Source organism: Rhagoletis pomonella, unplaced genomic scaffold, assembly GCF_013731165.1.
Source record: "Rhagoletis pomonella isolate Grant_MI unplaced genomic scaffold, Rhpom_1.0 Rhpom_scaffold_00011, whole genome shotgun sequence".
NCBI classification, from domain to species: Eukaryota; Metazoa; Arthropoda; class Insecta; order Diptera; family Tephritidae; genus Rhagoletis; species Rhagoletis pomonella.
Window position 1 is genome coordinate 1646726 of NW_023458565.1, and position 17944 is coordinate 1664669.

The 17944-nt window shown below is 32.2% G+C and overlaps 2 protein-coding genes across 2 annotated transcripts in view; one reads left to right on the forward strand and one right to left on the reverse strand.

Annotated features, from left to right (window-relative positions):
* Positions 1-1090: 1090 nt before the first annotated feature.
* LOC118747099 (basic-leucine zipper transcription factor A-like) lies at positions 1091-3594 on the forward strand. Its single transcript, XM_036481090.1, has 2 exons — positions 1091-1750; positions 3030-3594. Exon 2 carries the CDS (start codon positions 3331-3333, stop codon positions 3592-3594), a length of 264 nt encoding a protein of 87 aa, XP_036336983.1. The 5' UTR covers positions 1091-1750; positions 3030-3330.
* An 11250-nt stretch (positions 3595-14844) lies between these two features.
* LOC118747100 (titin-like) overlaps positions 14845-17944 on the reverse strand; it is a 37858-nt gene continuing 34758 nt past the window's right edge. Inside the window, exon 5 of the mRNA XM_036481091.1 lies at positions 14845-14940. Coding sequence (XP_036336984.1) covers positions 14845-14940 — 96 coding nt within the window. The remainder of the gene's footprint in view (positions 14941-17944) is intronic.

Here is a 17944-nt window from a genome sequence, read left to right on the forward strand (position 1 = left end):
CACATAATTATTTTTAGTTATTCAACTCAATACCGAAGACTTTTGAATTCATACATACAAACACTTGTTTCAAATGAGGCAGAGTGCCGAATAATATGACAGGACTGAGAACAGAAATTCTTTGGTCGTATCTCTCTCACTGCACTGACTAATGCTCTCGCCTTTTGGGTTTTTAATAGCTAAAAAGATGTGAAGATTTTTTTTTTTCTTAAAATAAAATTTGTTTATCAATTAGATTTTAAAGGCACAGCTATTTAGGTAGATCTCAAAGCAAGTATACCTTTAGACCGATTTACGTTGGGCACTTTTGTATTTGTAAATTTAAATTATTTTTTTATAAAAATATAGTTTATTCTTTATAAAAAAAAAATCATATAAAACCAAGTTACGATGGGCCCGCGGCCCACAGCTTCCAATTTGTTATCTTCATTATCTATATACATATTCGCTTTGTCGATGGCGACGGGAATTTTTTGAATGTAATTCCCACATTTAGGGCCGGTTACTCAATGTCTGGTTAATACTTATCTGCGGTTAAACATCGTTATCGACGTCTTCAACTCCAAGCATACAACAGGGAGTCGGTAATGTCGATAACAGTGTTTAACCGAAAATAAGTGTTAGCCAGACATTGAGTAACCGGCCCTTATATGTAGTTAAACTCATTTATCATTCTCGCCATATAAAAAATCGTCGAACATATTTGTATTGAAGAAAATTACTAACATCATAAAAAAAATCGCCAAAAATCAACGATAAGTCCCAGCTACTTCAAACTTTCACTTTATTATATTGAATGGGCTACAAAAGTGCATACTCAAAATCATTCTAAGGAATCTAATTAAAAAGCTCGAAATATTTAGGAAGGTTACTTGATTTTGGGTTAAATATTGCACAACATTGAAACTTAGATTTATACCTTTTTTGTTAAAGAATAAACTATACTTTTAAAGAAAAAATAATTTAAACTAAAATAACAATAGAAATAGTCAAATCTTGTCAAGTGAGTGAGTGTGAGTGTCGTATACTTCGTATACTTATGACTATACAACAGCAGTTAAGAATAGGAGACTCCTCTGTCTGCACTTGCGCCTGCAGTCTTCAGTCTTGTATAAAATAATTTATACACTAAATTCTAAACTCTTGAGAGCAATAGCAAGAAAAATTGATCATCATTAAAATAAGTCCCAGCAATTGGCCTCCAACAGTGCTGTGCATCCGACGAATTTCCCAAAAATAAAATCGATGAGTTTTCCAACAAACAACAAAAACACAACACAACAACCACAGTCCAACAGCAGAAAAAAATAGCAACAAACTACAACGAAGCGACACGAAGTATCCACCGAATGAGGAAAGTACTCTTACACGCTGTGAACTCACTCATGCTACACACACATACACCCATAAAACTGAATACGAGCCAACAACTGATCGAGCTATTTGATCGCAATTGGAACGATCTTGTGTCATTCTTCGCTCGCACCTCAAAAACGATCGACGTCTTGGTTTCAGTCTCGGGGATTATGACTTAAACCAGAAGATTTTTAATTTCTGAGATTTAAGTTTTTCATACGCGCACATATATAGTATATATATATATGTTTGGAAAAATAATAATTTACATAGAGTTTTCGTATAATTTGTATTATAACTGAGGTGAAAAAGAGAGTTTATTTCAAACGGAAAATACAAAATATAATTTTAACGCGATAAAAATTACACTATAACGCCGCAAAGGATAACGAAAGTAAGCAGTTAAAAGAGTATAGGAAGTAAATAAGGATTTGCAAGTGTTGAACAACAGTGATAAAGAAATAATGTGAAAAAATTCCTCAAAATTTTTGCAGTGAAAATTTAAAAATATTGAAAAATTTTTGGTTTCGTAACAAAATTTTATGAAGAAAATATTTTTCGCTGCGCTGAATATCTAAAAAAAGAATCGATACACTGGTGGGCATGCGAACGGTCGCTCGGTGAGCTCGGCCAGCTGATGGTGGGTGATCGTGCGACATACGAACTGCGGGCTCGGTGCTCGTGCGCTCGGTCGCACTTGGTCAAGCTGAGCAACGGGCTATCGCTCGGTCGGTCGGTAGGTCGTGCGGTTGCTCGGTTTGTGGGTAAATCGGTTGATCCGGATCCGTTTCGAAAGCCGAAGTGTTGCACTCGGCCATATGCATACTCGTATGCGTTTACTTATGTGTACATGCATACATACATATATGCTTATTAATTTATTTTATTATAATACATATTTATATGTATATGTATAAATACCTATGTACATAAATATTGTATGTATGAACGTGTATTGCAAGGATCAATAAAATTGAGAAAACAAAAACACAAACAAGGATAACATAAACTTTTAAGGAACTACTGCTAAAGTATAACAGTGCTGTGTATTTTTCCATGCAACAATAATTCTAATCGAACCGAAAAACCTTGGTTATAATTTTGATTTAAAAAAAAACTGAAGTTTGCAATGCTCGCAGAGATTTTTCAATTCTCTTAAAACTAACTGAATTGTCAATTTTTAAAAATAGCCACTGAAAATTAAGAAGCAAAAGCTGTTGTGCCTGAGTTTGTGTTTGTACGTGTAGCAGCGCCTGTTTGTGTTTGTGTGGCCAACAGCGATCGGTGTTATATTTTCGTACATAAGTGAGATGGAAAATAACTTGCAGCGCAGGAATACGAAAAGGACGGCCTGCGACAGAATAATTTTTCGAAAATAGAAATATTTATCCAATAAAGTGTGCATATGTATTTTATCTTCAGTTCGTGGCGAATTTCGCACAGCAGCGTAGCATATGTGCACTGAACTTAACACTGATATTTAGAAATAAAATAAAATAAAAAAATTTCAAGTGAAGAGTAATAAAAAACTGTGAATAACAATATAAAATTAAAAAGTTCAGCAAAGTGATAATTAAATTGCAATACAATTAAAAAAATCTGTGTCCAAAAACAATTAAGTTCAATGTAAAACCCTTAGTGTAATTTTCAAATTCTCTTTTTTTCTTTTTCAGCACCTACGAAAAGCGATAAATCAGTGTTTTGAAGTGAAAAAAAATAAAGATATACATATATATAGGTAGTGAAATCAGTCAACGTATATAAAGGAAGCAGCTGTAGCAAAAATCACATAGTGTTTAAAATCGGATAGTTACACTTAAGTGGCATCTTTTTGGTTTGCATCGCACCGCAACCATCAAGTCCCAGTCTTATATCTATCCGATATCGTAATATTCAGTGAGTTAGCTGCACAAAGTCACTAAATACCTTCAGTTATCATTTTAAATGCGCTATAACTAGTGTTATATAACGAAAATGCAACGAGAAAATTCGAATCCGCTCCAACAGCAGCAACAGCTGCAATCGCAATCGCAGTCGCAGTCGCAGTCTCATCAAGAAATGCAACAATTCTCGAGTCAACAACAATACTCGAGCATGCAGCAGCAGCAACAAAGGATTAGCCGCACCGAACAACGCACCGTCCAAAGTCAGCAACAAATCACTCAACAAAGAGGTCAGTTTGCCGCAATGGCGAATGATCACTCATCATTCATGTGGAAAATATGTCATATGTCATGATTATTGCGAATTCTTAGCAGGTTTTTAGGTTGCAGGTTCATTGTGAAAATAAATATAAAAAAATCATAGTGAAATTCACCATTCCCCGAGTAAATTGTTAGTGAGATAACAAGTCAAACTGATGACCCAAACATTTATTGAAGTCGAGTATTTTTTTCTCTCATTCTTTGTTTTCGATTTTTTAATTTTTTCTTTTTCTTATAAATTTCTTGTTGCCGTAGTTATTTTTCAAAATATGAAGACCGCACTGAATATTATTAAGCAAACCTGGTACGCAAATAAAACCATTGTTTTTTTATTTCGGCCCCATTGTTCGATCCAATTTGTTTCGCTATTTTTTATAAACAATCAAATATAACCAATAAAAAACCGTGTAGCCCTATTAGTCATGGACCGAAAATAATCGTTATTATGTAGAATTTTTGTTTTAAGGTCATTGCAAAATCGTTATTTTTTATTCACATTCTTACGGATCGTTTCAAATTGTTTTTCTATGATTTTTATCGTTTCGATCTTGAATTTTTATTTTTCCGATCATTTTGATTCGTTATTTTATGATTTTTATTTTTTCGAATATTTTTTTTTGTCGTTTCGTTATTTGCGAAAAATTTTTGTATGACAAATTTTTTGTAGGGATGCATTCTACTAAAAAAATTCCCAGAAACCAACGGTAACCCTTAGCTACTTTAAACTTACATATTAAAAAAAAGTGGGGGAAAACATTTTTTTTCCATTGAATGTTATTATTTTTGCGAACGCTAGCTAAACACAAAACCCACTACAATTCTCATATAAAAGTTTTAGATTACCGTTAACTTCTTCATGATCCAATGATCGTATCTAAACCAAATTAGTATGGAACCACCTTTGAGGTACCACATTTCCTTTTGGAATGAATTTCCGACATTCCTTGTCAATTTGGTTTGGATTAAAACTGGTTTCGGCAATGCGCCATATTTTTCCACTGTATACCTTAACAGAAATACTGCATAAAATTTCAAATTTTTCTTGTTTCGGTATTAGACGCGTCCGGGGATTTTTAACTAGAAATTACCTGATTGTGGAATTCTATATTCTATATCCTACAAACACACCATGTGAAAATTTTTGTGCATGCGACCCAGCTTAAGAAAAATAACTTACTCAAAAAAATTTGTGTTTTTAACTCACAATTTCGAATGGATATTGAGAAAGGTAATATAGAAAATCTCTAGATAGATTATTAATGCAATTCTATTACATTATTTTCATATACGTACATATGTAAAACAATTTATAATTACGGAACCTAGCTTGAAATTTTGAAATATTACTTATAAGGGATTTCGGGGTCAATCCAATTTCAAAGTGTCGCATAACATTGAAAAAAGTCTATAAGTACTAAATGAGACGTTTACTTTGAAAGCAGCATAAGCCACTTCATGCCGATTGACTTCTGTGATCATTTATCTGTATGTAAGCGCGCCTGTTAGGCGTTTAACTTCAGCTTCTAAACCACCTATCACACCTTAAATAGTTGACTACTCCAGTTTAATCCGTTAAAAAGTTGTTCAAAGTAGAAAAGTTCCAATGTTTCAAAAAGTTGCCCTCTAAATTTACTGTAGGTCTATGAAAACAATAAATAACACTGGTTACAGCAAAAATTTTCAATGGATGCCACTATCTAATTTCTATATAATATATAATATATATATATATATATATATATAATTCCAACAAAATCATTGCGTATTTTCATTTGACCACTCAATACTTCTTTATTTATACCTCGCTTTCCTTCATTAGTAACTTGATTTTTTTTTTGTAACAGAACAGGCTCTAGCACAAATGCAAGAATTTTGCACAAAACCTGTTATTTTTTAAATTTTCCTTCTGTTGAAGTTTGATTTTTTCATTTTTTCATTAAAAAAAACAAAAACTGGAATGACTAATTAATTTGTCAGAAACTATCAGCCCTATCGGAAAGTGATGTATATATGGTTTATGGAGAATTTTATTAGCTTTGATATGATCGTTAAATTGGTTCGTAAGATATATGTGATTAAGTGGAACCACTTTTTGTTTTAAGCTGAATAATGGTAAATTGCAAATATCTCGAAAAGGAATCTATAGAAAAAAATAACTCAATTTTCGGAATCACCGAGCAATTCTACATAGAAATTGGATACTGGCGTCTGAAGAACAAAAACCAAACTAAAATTTGTGATCCAGTGTAATTATACTTCAAATCTGTTTATAAATTGCTTCTTAAACCTTTCATCCCCGAGTTTTTGGTTTTGTTTTTAAATCTTTTATTTGACGTCATAGTATAAATAAATACATAAACTGTCGATAAAGTGACAAATTTATAAATTCCATGCCCCTAGTTTCATTATCTAGAAGTAACTAAGCTGATTTTCAAGTTGCCCATCCATTGGCAAACGTCTGTTCGAAACAATATTTTGATGAAGAACAATATGAGCACAATATTGCACAAAGTTTCAAACTTGGATTTATACGGTATTTCTTAAAGAATGAACTATATTTTTATGAAAAAAATAACTCTAATTAAATAACAAAATAAAAATAATTGGTGCGACTAAATTTTTTTCGACCACTGTATTTACGTAAATGTTATATAAACATTTTTTATTATTTATTTGGTAACTGACTTTACAGAAGTTTGGTTTGGTTGATGAATAAAACAGAAAGACCAGCAAAATATCCAAATACATTAAATTTTTGTGTTTTTTTTTGTTGGGGAATTTTACGAAATTTCGGGCAAAATCGGGGAATTTCATTGTCGAAATCGGGGAATTCTCAAAAATGATTTGGCTACCCTGGAACAGAGTGCTTCCTGTGCTCCTTCTCGAGAAGTGAGTAGGCAACGTTTTAAGCAACTAAACCGACATGAGCTACACAAGTTTGAAAATAAGTTTGTTTAAACCAGTAGTGTCCAACCGGTAGCTCGCGGGCGCCTGGTAGCACTCGACCTAAATTTTAGGCGCCCGCAAACAAGAAGATGAACAGAATATTTTGTATTGAATTGAAAAGTTTAAACAATTGGAAGCTTTTTTGGTACATAAGTAGACTTTTATTTTTGAATTTTCACGAACTCATTCACTTCTTATCTTTCTATGCTAGAAATGACAGAATCTCTGTTTCAGGATCTTCAAAACAAAAACAGCGTAATCTCAGCAATAAAAAAGTGTCGTTATCTGATGACCTACCAAACGATATTCATGGCCAAATAAAAAGCGATTTCAAGAATTGTGACTAGGTTTCCTTAAAAATGGATGAGTCGACCGATGTTTCAGACTCTCCGCACTTATTAGTGTTCGCCAGAGTGGTATTTTCTGATTTTTCTGCTAAGGAGGCACTGTTAGTCAATCTGACTTTGGAAACTCGTACTCGTGGGCAAGATATAAATATATAACGTAGTGAAAAAGAAGGAAAATGTGATTGCAAAAACACTCAACCTTGACAAGGTTATGAGCACGATCGTTCGTATTGTGAATTTGATTCGCGGATGACCGTTAAAGCATCGGCAGTTCAAAGCCTTGCTCGATGAATTTGAGAGTTAATTCGGTATCATATTCTACCACTCTGAAGTAAGATGGCTGAGTCAAGATAAAGTGCTCTCAATATTTGTAGCTTTGATGACAGAAATAAAGATTTTCCTGAAATCCAAAAGCAGCATTTTTAACTGATGTGACTGCAAAACTAAATGATTTCAATACAACTTTGCAATCTGGATACCGATGTATGGATAGAGCAGTTGACAAAGAAAAAATTTCAACATTTCCAGACGTTTACTCTTCTGGAACAGGCTTTTTCACAACTAATGGTTATAAAAAACAAATACCGAAACGAACTGACTGACGAACATGTCAAAAATAACACGATTTTAGCCTGCACAAGTGTGCAATATAAACCAGATTTTAAGAAGTTATCTGAAAATATGAAGATTCAAGCATCATATGTGACACGTAAAGCTAAAAGGGACCTACGGTCAGAAAAAATCGATTTTCACTTTTTCATCGACTCTTATAGTAAACGGGCCACTCTTTCCAATGCAATAAACCGCAGCTTTCTAGCTGCATTAGTTTTTTCACAATTTCACTTCAAGGTTAGGTACTTTCACAAAAAAAAGCACAAAATATCAAATCTGACAAACTATTCTGAAATTAATCAAATTCGCTTGAAACCCGTTACTTTCCTAAGTCTGAACGCTCTTATGATGCTCTTATTATTGTACTCCATTTTAACTATAAAAACTCTACTAGGCTGTTTTTTGGCAATGCTATGAGAGTGTGGAACTCTATTCCTGCCACTATTAGGAGCAAAATCAACAAAATCAACTACAAGAATGTATTATATAATTACTTTTCTAAAACTTGATTACCCATCTCAAATTAACTAAGTTCTGTGCTGACCTACGAGTCTGCGTAGTTTTTAAGGTGTACCAGTCTTTTAAACTTGTCTGTTTTTCCTTTTGGATTTGTTTTGTTTGTTTAATATCTCTATTTAATTGTTTAAATTATAATTTCTGTTGTTATACCTCCCTGTTGTGCTAAAAAAGATGTTTGTAAATCTTATTGTACTAATGCTTCAAATTGAAATAAATTGAAATTGAAATTGAATCCGAACAAATTTTAAATTTTTTCCGCCATATTGGATCCGCCATTTTGAATTTTTAAAAACGAACATCGGATTCGTAATCAGCGACACCAAAAACCCCCGGGTAACGAGTTTCAAGCGATTCCGATTAATTTTTAGAAATGTCATCCGCCATATTGGATCCGCTATTTTGAATTTTGGAAAACTAACCAACGGATCGTAATCAGCGACCCCGAAAACCCCCGAGTAACGAGTTTCAATCCATTAAAATGTCAGAAGCATCAAAATCAACTTGGTAAACTTCAAAGTCGTTTTTCTCGAAATCTTTTTTTCTGAGCGTAGGTCCCTTTTAACTTTACGTGTCACATATTAAGTTTATTGGGCATGTGCTGCGAGTCGTACGATTTGAAATCGGTGCGATTTGCAAACTATTTTTGATTATTTTTGGGGAAAGTAATAAATATTTCAAATGAAAACGGCGAGAAACACATAACTTACGTCATATAACCAATCTCCGAACGAATCTCCGTACGAATTGCAGCACATTCCCATATGTTTACAATAAAATGAATGTTCTTCATTAAAATATTATGCACTGTTATTAATTTAACTTAACTGTATAAACTTTAATAATAAATAAATATTTTAAAAGGATTAGTTAGTAGAATATATACATTGAATATAAGAAGAGTGAAACGAGTTAACGCAGTTAAGATTGAAGTTAAGCTAGCGATAGTTTCAAAGTAGCCCGTTGTCCAAGTTCTGTTGGACACCACTGGTTTAAACGATTGTAAAAATTTTATTCAAATAAAAATTGGAAAAAATGTACATGTTGTGGCTGTAGCTGAGTACGCAGAGATGTTTGCTATTATTTGTTAGCTTTTAATTTTTGTTATTAAAAAATAATGCCTTCTATGAGCTATTCTCCCGAAACCAGAAACGCAATGTCTTGCAATTGGGCCCATTTCATAAAAAATAATTAAGGAAATCATGCAGATGATAAGGCCCCTACATTCAAGAGAAGGCCTTCTGTGATTGCTTTTTACTCCTTCCTTTTTCTACTGGGTATGGAAGAAAATGCACAACACCACCAGCCCAAAAAAAAAGACTAAAAATCGACATGATTTTCTAGCGTCTTGAAACTTGCACTTTAGCCTACTAAAATTTAATGGGCTATAAAACTGCGTACCTAAATTCTGAGAAAAAAGTTTAAAATTTTTGGATGCAGTTTTTAAAGTTCGTTGAATTTTTATAATTTTTGTACGAAGTTTGATTTGTATGGTGCTGGTCATGTAATGTGCTAGACTTAAAAAAAACATACTAGCATTAAATACACAGAAAAACAGCCAAAACTCTTCAACTTAATCAGCTGACCACAAGTGTGCTTTAAATATGAATTTTTACTTAGACACCCTTCGGATGTAAGGACGGGAAATCTCTCATAATTAGTTATTCAGTTCCCCCACTTTTCACATTTATGGTTGCTATTTTTCTCGCAAAGTGGCTTCTGCTTTTTTCAAAGATTGTTTATAATGGAAGAAATGGGGTAATGAAAAATCTGCCCGAGAACTCTTATTTAAAATAAAAGGAGCGGTGAGAAAATAAAAAGCACTCGGAATTGTATTTGGAATTGGGCTAATTATCGCTAGTAGGTTATACATTCGAACTCTTTAAGTTTAAAAAAAATAGGGAATTTAAAGGATTTGAGTAGTTTTTCACTACATACATAGATATATAAAAAAATCGGGTAGTAAATTTTGGAAATTAAAAAACTGAACATACGTACATATAAAATTGATTCTGACAAGTGGATACAATGGGCCGTATGAATAAAACTTAGCATTTGCTTTTTCTTAAACCTTTAGACCTTTTACTGAAATTTATTTGAATAAATCGATTAAAAGGTGGGAAATTTTGAGAAATTTACACGGTTTTGGTTAAAGCTTAGACGATATTTTTATATAAAAATAACAAAAAAAAAATATCTCGAAAAACATTACGAATATTTGAAGAAAATCAAACCGTGGTCATTTGTTTGAGTCACTTAATAGATAGAAGAGTTATATAAAAAAAAACTCATATCTGAACATTCCGGTTCGGAAAAGTGATTAAAACTCGAAATTTTAAGGACTTTTTCTCAGTTTTCCCAGATTGAAGATTTTAAGCATTCTTTTCAATTGAAATTGGTAGTCCCAGACATATATTTTCCTTCAAAAGGCCTTTGTAGAGGTTTTTAGGTATTAGGAATATGTATTTGCAATTAATTTTTGCCAAAATGGCCGCTGGTGCGTTTAGGTGCAAAAAAAAACATGAAGAAACATTGTTTGTCCTTTTCTTCATGTTCCTACCATGTTTCCTGCATCCTACCGCAGCCAACGGCCATTTTAGGCAAACAAAAATTGCAAATGCAGATTCCTTTGACCTCAAAACCCCTTGAAAAGCATTTTACTACATAGTATAGATATTTGTATTTAAATAAATTTTAATTGTTTTAAAAGCAACTCTGCGACCACCAACTTCAAATTGAAAAAAAACGCTTAAAAGCGCTAACGTGAGAAAACTTTTCTATATGCTATCCAGACTTTCAGAAAAACTTAGTTTCATAAATAACGAAATATAACTCCACATCACTGCCGTCTGTCAGGGCACAGTTTTGATGAGATCAATTGCGCCGTTAATTTTATAAAAGCCTGGCTAGCTATACAACAAACACCATATAAATCCCCTTTTCAAACTTTATACAAAAGTAATAAAAATTCGACAAGTTTTTTAACTTTTTATACAGAACAAAAAAATTGTCAAAAATCAACGGTATTTTCCAGCCACTTGAAACTTGCACTTTATTATCCTAAAATTGAATGGGCTACAAAACTGCATACCAGAAATTTTTCTAAAAATTCTGAAAAAAAGGTTTAAAAATTTTGTGGATTTTGTCGATTTTTATAATTTTTGTATAAAGTTTGAAAAGGGGATTTATATGGTGTTTGTAGTATAGCTAGCCAGGCTTTTATAAAAAAACATTCAAACATAAAATAAACCATGGAAATAAGCCAAAGCTCTTCAAATTAAGACGAGTCTATTCTAATGACCGCCAGTGTATGTAGACTTTACAACTTTAACTCTAAGCTAAGCGTTATTTGCTTTTTTACTCATTTGAAGATTTTTCTTGATTCGTTACTTTCGCTTAAAAACAATCTCATATTTCAAACGCACATTTAGAAATGTTTTTTTTTTTCAAATCGTAAGTATCTACTATCCTGCAACGAGTGTGTCTTTATCTCTTCGCACTCGACACTTGAAGATCAGTCATCAAGAAAATTTTTCTATTGCTTAACGCAGTCATCTGCAGAATGAATCAGTGGGTGCAGTTGAAATCGTATATACTTACTTATGTGTCATGGATCCACTCTTCACAGAGCGATTTGTCAAGATGCCAAAAACGCATACACAAAAGTAAATACTTACATATGTGTCTAGGTTCTTATACATACGTATGTATGTAAGTAAATATGTACATATGTACATATGGATGTATGTATATGTATACGCATATATAAGAAAATTTAATGCTCTCGTTTTTCTCGACGGTATTGGTATTGGTGTCGTTGAGCTTTTTCGAAGATTTCATTGCAGAGTGCCACAAGGTCGCACTGGCCATTCGCCAGTTGCCACTTGGCGTTTGGCCATCGGGCACGAGCTGGCCACACTTGGCAAGTAATAAGATGATGATTAAACTTTTTGTTTTGGCATCCAAGGATAAGTGAGGATGACGAATGCGAATTTAGTCATTGCACTTTTCGGTTTTTTGTTTAAATTTTTTTATCCTAAAGCAGACCAACTGTTTTAATCATTTTTTTTTTTGTTAAAGGTCATCAATAATTAATACGTTTTTTAGATTATTTAATTATAAATTCAGTCATATCAACATCGGTTGTTTTACAATACAATTTTGCAAGATAAATTAAGTTGCAACAACACAGCCAATTTATGTTCTCTTCGCTGATTGCCTATTTCCTTATGAATGAAGTCAAGTTTTTTTGCCAAAAATGTACGTACATATTTAAAATATTTTTTATTTAATTTCTTTTATCAAATTTAATCTCTTCACAAACCAACTTTAGCAAACCATAGTAGAAAGCGTAGCAAAAAACTTCGTACTGCTTACGAAAATTTTGCTCAATAAATTTTTCTTGACCATTTCTTGGGTATTTTTATATTCGTCGAACTGAAGAAATATTTGCAAATAATAACATAAACACAGATATGGTTTTTATTTAACCGTAACTTCAGTTGCATTTCTGCTTGGATAAATTTAAAACAACTAGTTTCTCTCTGCGGGAAGGCATTGGTGTTATTGCAAAGATTAAAAATAACTTATCTCAAATGGAGAATAACAAATATTTAAAAACATTAAAATGACCAGCGCAGATATCTATTTTTTGAGAATATTAATCAGCAATTGATTGTCCATTGTAATGTTTCAATCCTTGAAATAAAGTGAATAAAAAACAAAACATTAAACTCTACTTAAATTTTGTTGTTTGGGACCTATCGGCCATAGATGATATCAATGCTGTTGTTAGAAGAATTTACTATCCAATTATAAAATTAAAAATGACATCAGTGGTGACAGTTAAGTCACAGACAAGTTCCAACATCAGAAAGTAATTTTTGTGAAAACTGCTGCCAGCAGGCTTATATCTAAACAATTAATGAATATTTTGTGAATATTTTCCTTCAAGAAAACTTTTTTCTGAAGCGTTCACTCCTCGGGGCAGGAAATGGCGAATATTCAAGACTGCTACTGCCATTATAGCCCAATCAATCTGGCACAATTTTAGGCCGCACTCTCAAATAATTTTATAAAGGATAAATACTATGCCGTATTGATCGGAAAGTTATGTTGAATAAAATAATGAAATGTCTCGATTCTAAATTTGTCAGGAAATATTTTTACTTAATTAAAAACTATTAAAAATTAGCGCATCGCTGAACATTAACCTTAAAGTCACTGACGATGCTCGTTCATCGGATGAAATGGAAAGAAATATGTATAATTTCTCTGCATAATTATAGGGGGAAGTAGTACGCTAAGATTAATCACTTTCGTGTAATCAATTGTTATTTGTTGTTATTTATTAAGTTTGATCATAATCAAACGGGTGCATACATGACGTATGAGTAACATTATTTCCTGCTCATGTGTACATATATGTACGTACCTAAGTATGCATGTGTTTCAAACAAAACAAATGAATCGTTTTATTTAACAATCGATTACGGAAAAGGGATAAGTCGCACTGTAGTACCTTCTACTGTTATGTAGATGGTTTCTTTCTGTGACTGATTAGAATATGATCTTGAATTTTGAAAATTCAAAATGGCGGATACAATATGGCGAACGACGACTATATAACAAAAATATAGATTTTTATAAAGCTTGGTATCCAGATGTGGTCATCGTCACCGATTTCGAAATTGACACTAAGAAATTAGAAAATTATTACATATTTAATTACACAGGAGGGAGGCAAAACACGGTAATTTAATTTTGACCTCTAGATAACGGTACCGTTTTCAGAAAATCCGTATCACATCAAGACTTTGAAGTTTTATGAAAAAAAAATTAATAATTTAACAGGGAAAAAATTAAAAAAAAAAAACATTTTTTTTTCGTTTACACTAAAGCCTTTTCTTTTACGAAAAAACAAGCTACTAGCGAAGAAACGGATGAATAAATAAATGAGTGGTGAAAATGCGCAATGATTTGTTAATGATACACATGTGCTGGCAAAATGTTACTCATACGCCATGTACTACGAGTATGCCATGAAACTATACAAATTGTGCAAATTGTGCCTATTTACTTATTTTTAATCATTTTCATTTAAAATGTAATTCAATCTTTAACAGAAACCACAATAAGAAAAGTTTAAAAGCTGGCTCAAATTGCAAAAAAAATTTATCAAACTTCAAAATATTGTCATCAAAATTTCAAAATTTTTAATTAGAATATTTAGAAGGGTGTTTCAGTTTTTTTTTCATATAAAAAAAAAAGTTTGACCATGTGTTATATGGAAGAAAATCCGCAACACCCTCCACAAAAAAAATTCTAAAAAATCAGCGATAATTTTTAACGACTAGAAACTGGCACTTTCTTATGCTACAATTGAATGGGCTTCAAAACTGCATACCCGAAAACTTCCTAAATTTTCTAATTAAAATATTTGAAATTTTGATGAAAATTTTTGGATTAATTGATTATTTTTTTTTGCAATTTGTGCAAGCTTTTGAACTTATATTATTGTGGTTTCTGTTATAGATTGAATTATATTTTAAATGACAATTAATAAAAATGAATAAATAAACATAATTTGCAAACAATATCATTTTGAATTTCATTGCTAATTAGTTGATCGCATCTGTACATATATCGTCGCCCGTATGCCAAAATCATGAATGTGTAAAAATTTAAATTTTGAGGACTCAAGTTTGATTTTTTTTTTTTTTTGAGACTTAACATTTATGCAATTGAAATTGTAAAATATGTGGTTTTCGTGTACGCATGATATTTTGGGTTTATGTATAACATAGAAAATTCAAAGATTAATCACGTCAACCCAATAACTCAAAACTGATAAATTTACACATTTATGCTTCTGGCATAAGGATGACGATATGTTGTCTTACCTGCTCATATCGCATAGAATAAAAATCATCCGCCACACAGTGGTCTTCGTAGAGAATCTAGCGGGACAAAAAAATGATTTTAACAGATTGACGTTGATGCATTTGTGCACCAGTTTATGGGACCACTGACTACAAATCTGCAATCAGGCTGCAAAAATTCAATATGGCGGATCCAATATGGCGAACAAATTTTTTTTTTTGAATTTGCTCTTAACTTGTAAGCCGAGGGTATTTGGGGTTTCTGATTATGAATTTGACCATGATATTTTAAAATTTAAAATGACGAATCCAGTATGGCGGAATAATTTCTAAAATTTATTGAATTTGCTCGAAACTTTTTACTCGGGGGCTTTTGGTAGTATTTAGAAGTTTTTATGAAAACTGATTAGGAATCTGGCCGGTCCAATATGGCGGCTATTGGGTTCCTCTTGAACTCAAATCTCAAACAAAGTTGGCGATCATTTTCTGTCTAATTTCTTATAATATCTCAGTCGATTTTTGGCATTTTTGGATTTTGGCAGATGACATTTTTTTCAGGAGACTAGGGATACAAATTTCGTGGTTTTACGTTACACTGCATATTTTAATATTTTGTTTTCTTAAATAACACGGTGCTACAACAAAAAAATAGTTATGAAATACACCCGAAACAAAACCTTGTGTAGGTTGTAGGTAAGGTCGAATACAACATGAAAATAGGTCCCTTATAATTCCAGAATCCTCCATTTTTTTATACCATAAAACCGTTATTTTCGTACTTGATGCACTTATCTCTTAATAGCTTGACTATTTTCCATCCGATTTTAAAAATCGAACAAGTTTTGAAAAGAGGATTTATAGACTTTTTGAACGATGGACAGAAGTCCATAAAACACAATTGCTTTCATTTATTTATTTACATGCATACATGTGTATGTATATATGTATGTACGTACATTAAAATTTTGTTTTTTCAACCGAAATATATTTCTTTGGTTTGAGTGAAAATAAAAACTAACAAATGAAATGATGGCGGGAAAAATTTTCAAAATGCTAGCAAACGTCAAAATCTCTAAAGCTGGCTCTCAGCGGTGATACCTTATAAATATTTTTATCAAGGATCAAACCTCAGCTTTCGTTAAAGAATCAAAATGAAAAAAATAAAAATCGTGTCCTCTACTCAAAACACGCAAATTTATTTTTCACTTAATTTTTTTTTCAAAAATTCATATCATCCATCGAAAGGGCAAGAAAAAATCTATATGTCTATTTTCACTGCTTCCCTCAGTACAATTTTTTTTTATCTCAGAGTTCCCTGCGCGAAATTTTTAACAAACGTTATTGTGTTGCGTTTTTCATCATTCCGTATCCTCTCCCCATGAGTATATTTTATTAAAAAAAAGTCTCAGGCATGCCCAACGTACAAACTTATCAAGGCGAATTCGAATAACATGGTGGCAGCCGTCCAAAAAAAATTAAATTTATTTTGTTTGTGACTTTTAGCATAGTGATTGTCAAAATTTCCTTGTGAAAAGAAAAAAATCAAAACGTAAACAAAGAACTCGTTTTGATAACCCCTACGCCCAGGCCAGTAAAAAAAAGTAAAATCAGCTGTTCTAAGAACTACATCGCATATAAAGTATTTATATACATATGTACATATGTATATGTATATTACACACTGAGGCATGGCACATACATATTTGCGACGTTGGTCCTTCGCCTCAAAAATAATATTACCATCAATCATCAATCTCAAAAGTAGGTCAGCATTTGACACCATTAAACATTATTTAAAATATAAATAGTAGTCTAAAAAACATAGCAAAGAAATATTCGAAAATTCAGCAGATATAACAATGTGCGTGCCCCTATTTGATTCACAAACATACATATGTATGTATCTAGGTGCATACACACACGTACTATATGTAGTCGACTCACTCTAACTGCTCTTATAAAATTGTACGAACACATTACCCACTATTTTTCGCACGTATGTACATACATACATATGTATGTGTTTTCAATATGAAAATCGTGGAAGCTCGCCAACTGTTGGCATACGATCATGTATGTGTAGTTTTCGAAACTGGGAGTAGCATGTGCGAGAGTGGGAGAGCCTATTCATTATAAGCGCTTTCGAATTTGAAACATCCCACTATTTCTATTTATAATTCTATTTATAAAATTTCTGATTCGAACATCGAAAATATCTAGTCAAAGTATGTCAAGCAGTAATGAACTTTTGTGAAACTAACGGTGAATCACTACAAGCTGCAAGGACGTTCGTTGCTACTATACATACACTGAAAGATCAAATGCCAATAATGTGTACATATAAATATTGGCAACAGTGATCGAGAGAAAAATCTGTATACACAGATTTATTAATTCGAATGGAATTTCTTGTACACCTCTTCTCCATCTCCGTTTACCCATTCTGTTTTATTAATTTTTACTGCTGTTTTACTTTTCTGTATTTATTTTATTAACACTAATAACATGTCCCCACCAAAAAGTTAACCATCTCATATCGAACTTAACCACAACACTAACTATTGCTGTCCACACTGCGGTTTGAGGTTTATAAAGCAGTACAAATGTAGATAACAGTGTTCGGACCTCCAAAAATCGATTCAGGACTAAAAAATCTGGGCAAAAACAAATTTTCCGTACTAGATTGAATTTTTTATTTTCGTTTCTGACATTAATTGTTTGACTTAAATATTTTCTATTCATGCAAAAATAAGAACGCGAGGCAATGTAAGGATAATATGTTAAACATTTAGGTAATATTTAGCATTTTCTATAAAGTAGAACGTTTCCAACACTTAATTTTTTAAAGAGCAACAGGATCTAAACTTTTTCTACTTTATATAAATTTCATTCTACATATATTTTTTAACGACTTAAGTAAAGTTCTGCATCCGCCAATTTCTACAGCCATACATCAAAAATAACGAAGTTACTTTATTGATGCATTGCTATGAAAGAGTTACTTTTTAACAGTGAGAACTTTCGATTTTTTTACTGAAACCGGTGGTGAACACTCAAAAAACGGCCCAAGAGGGCATAACAT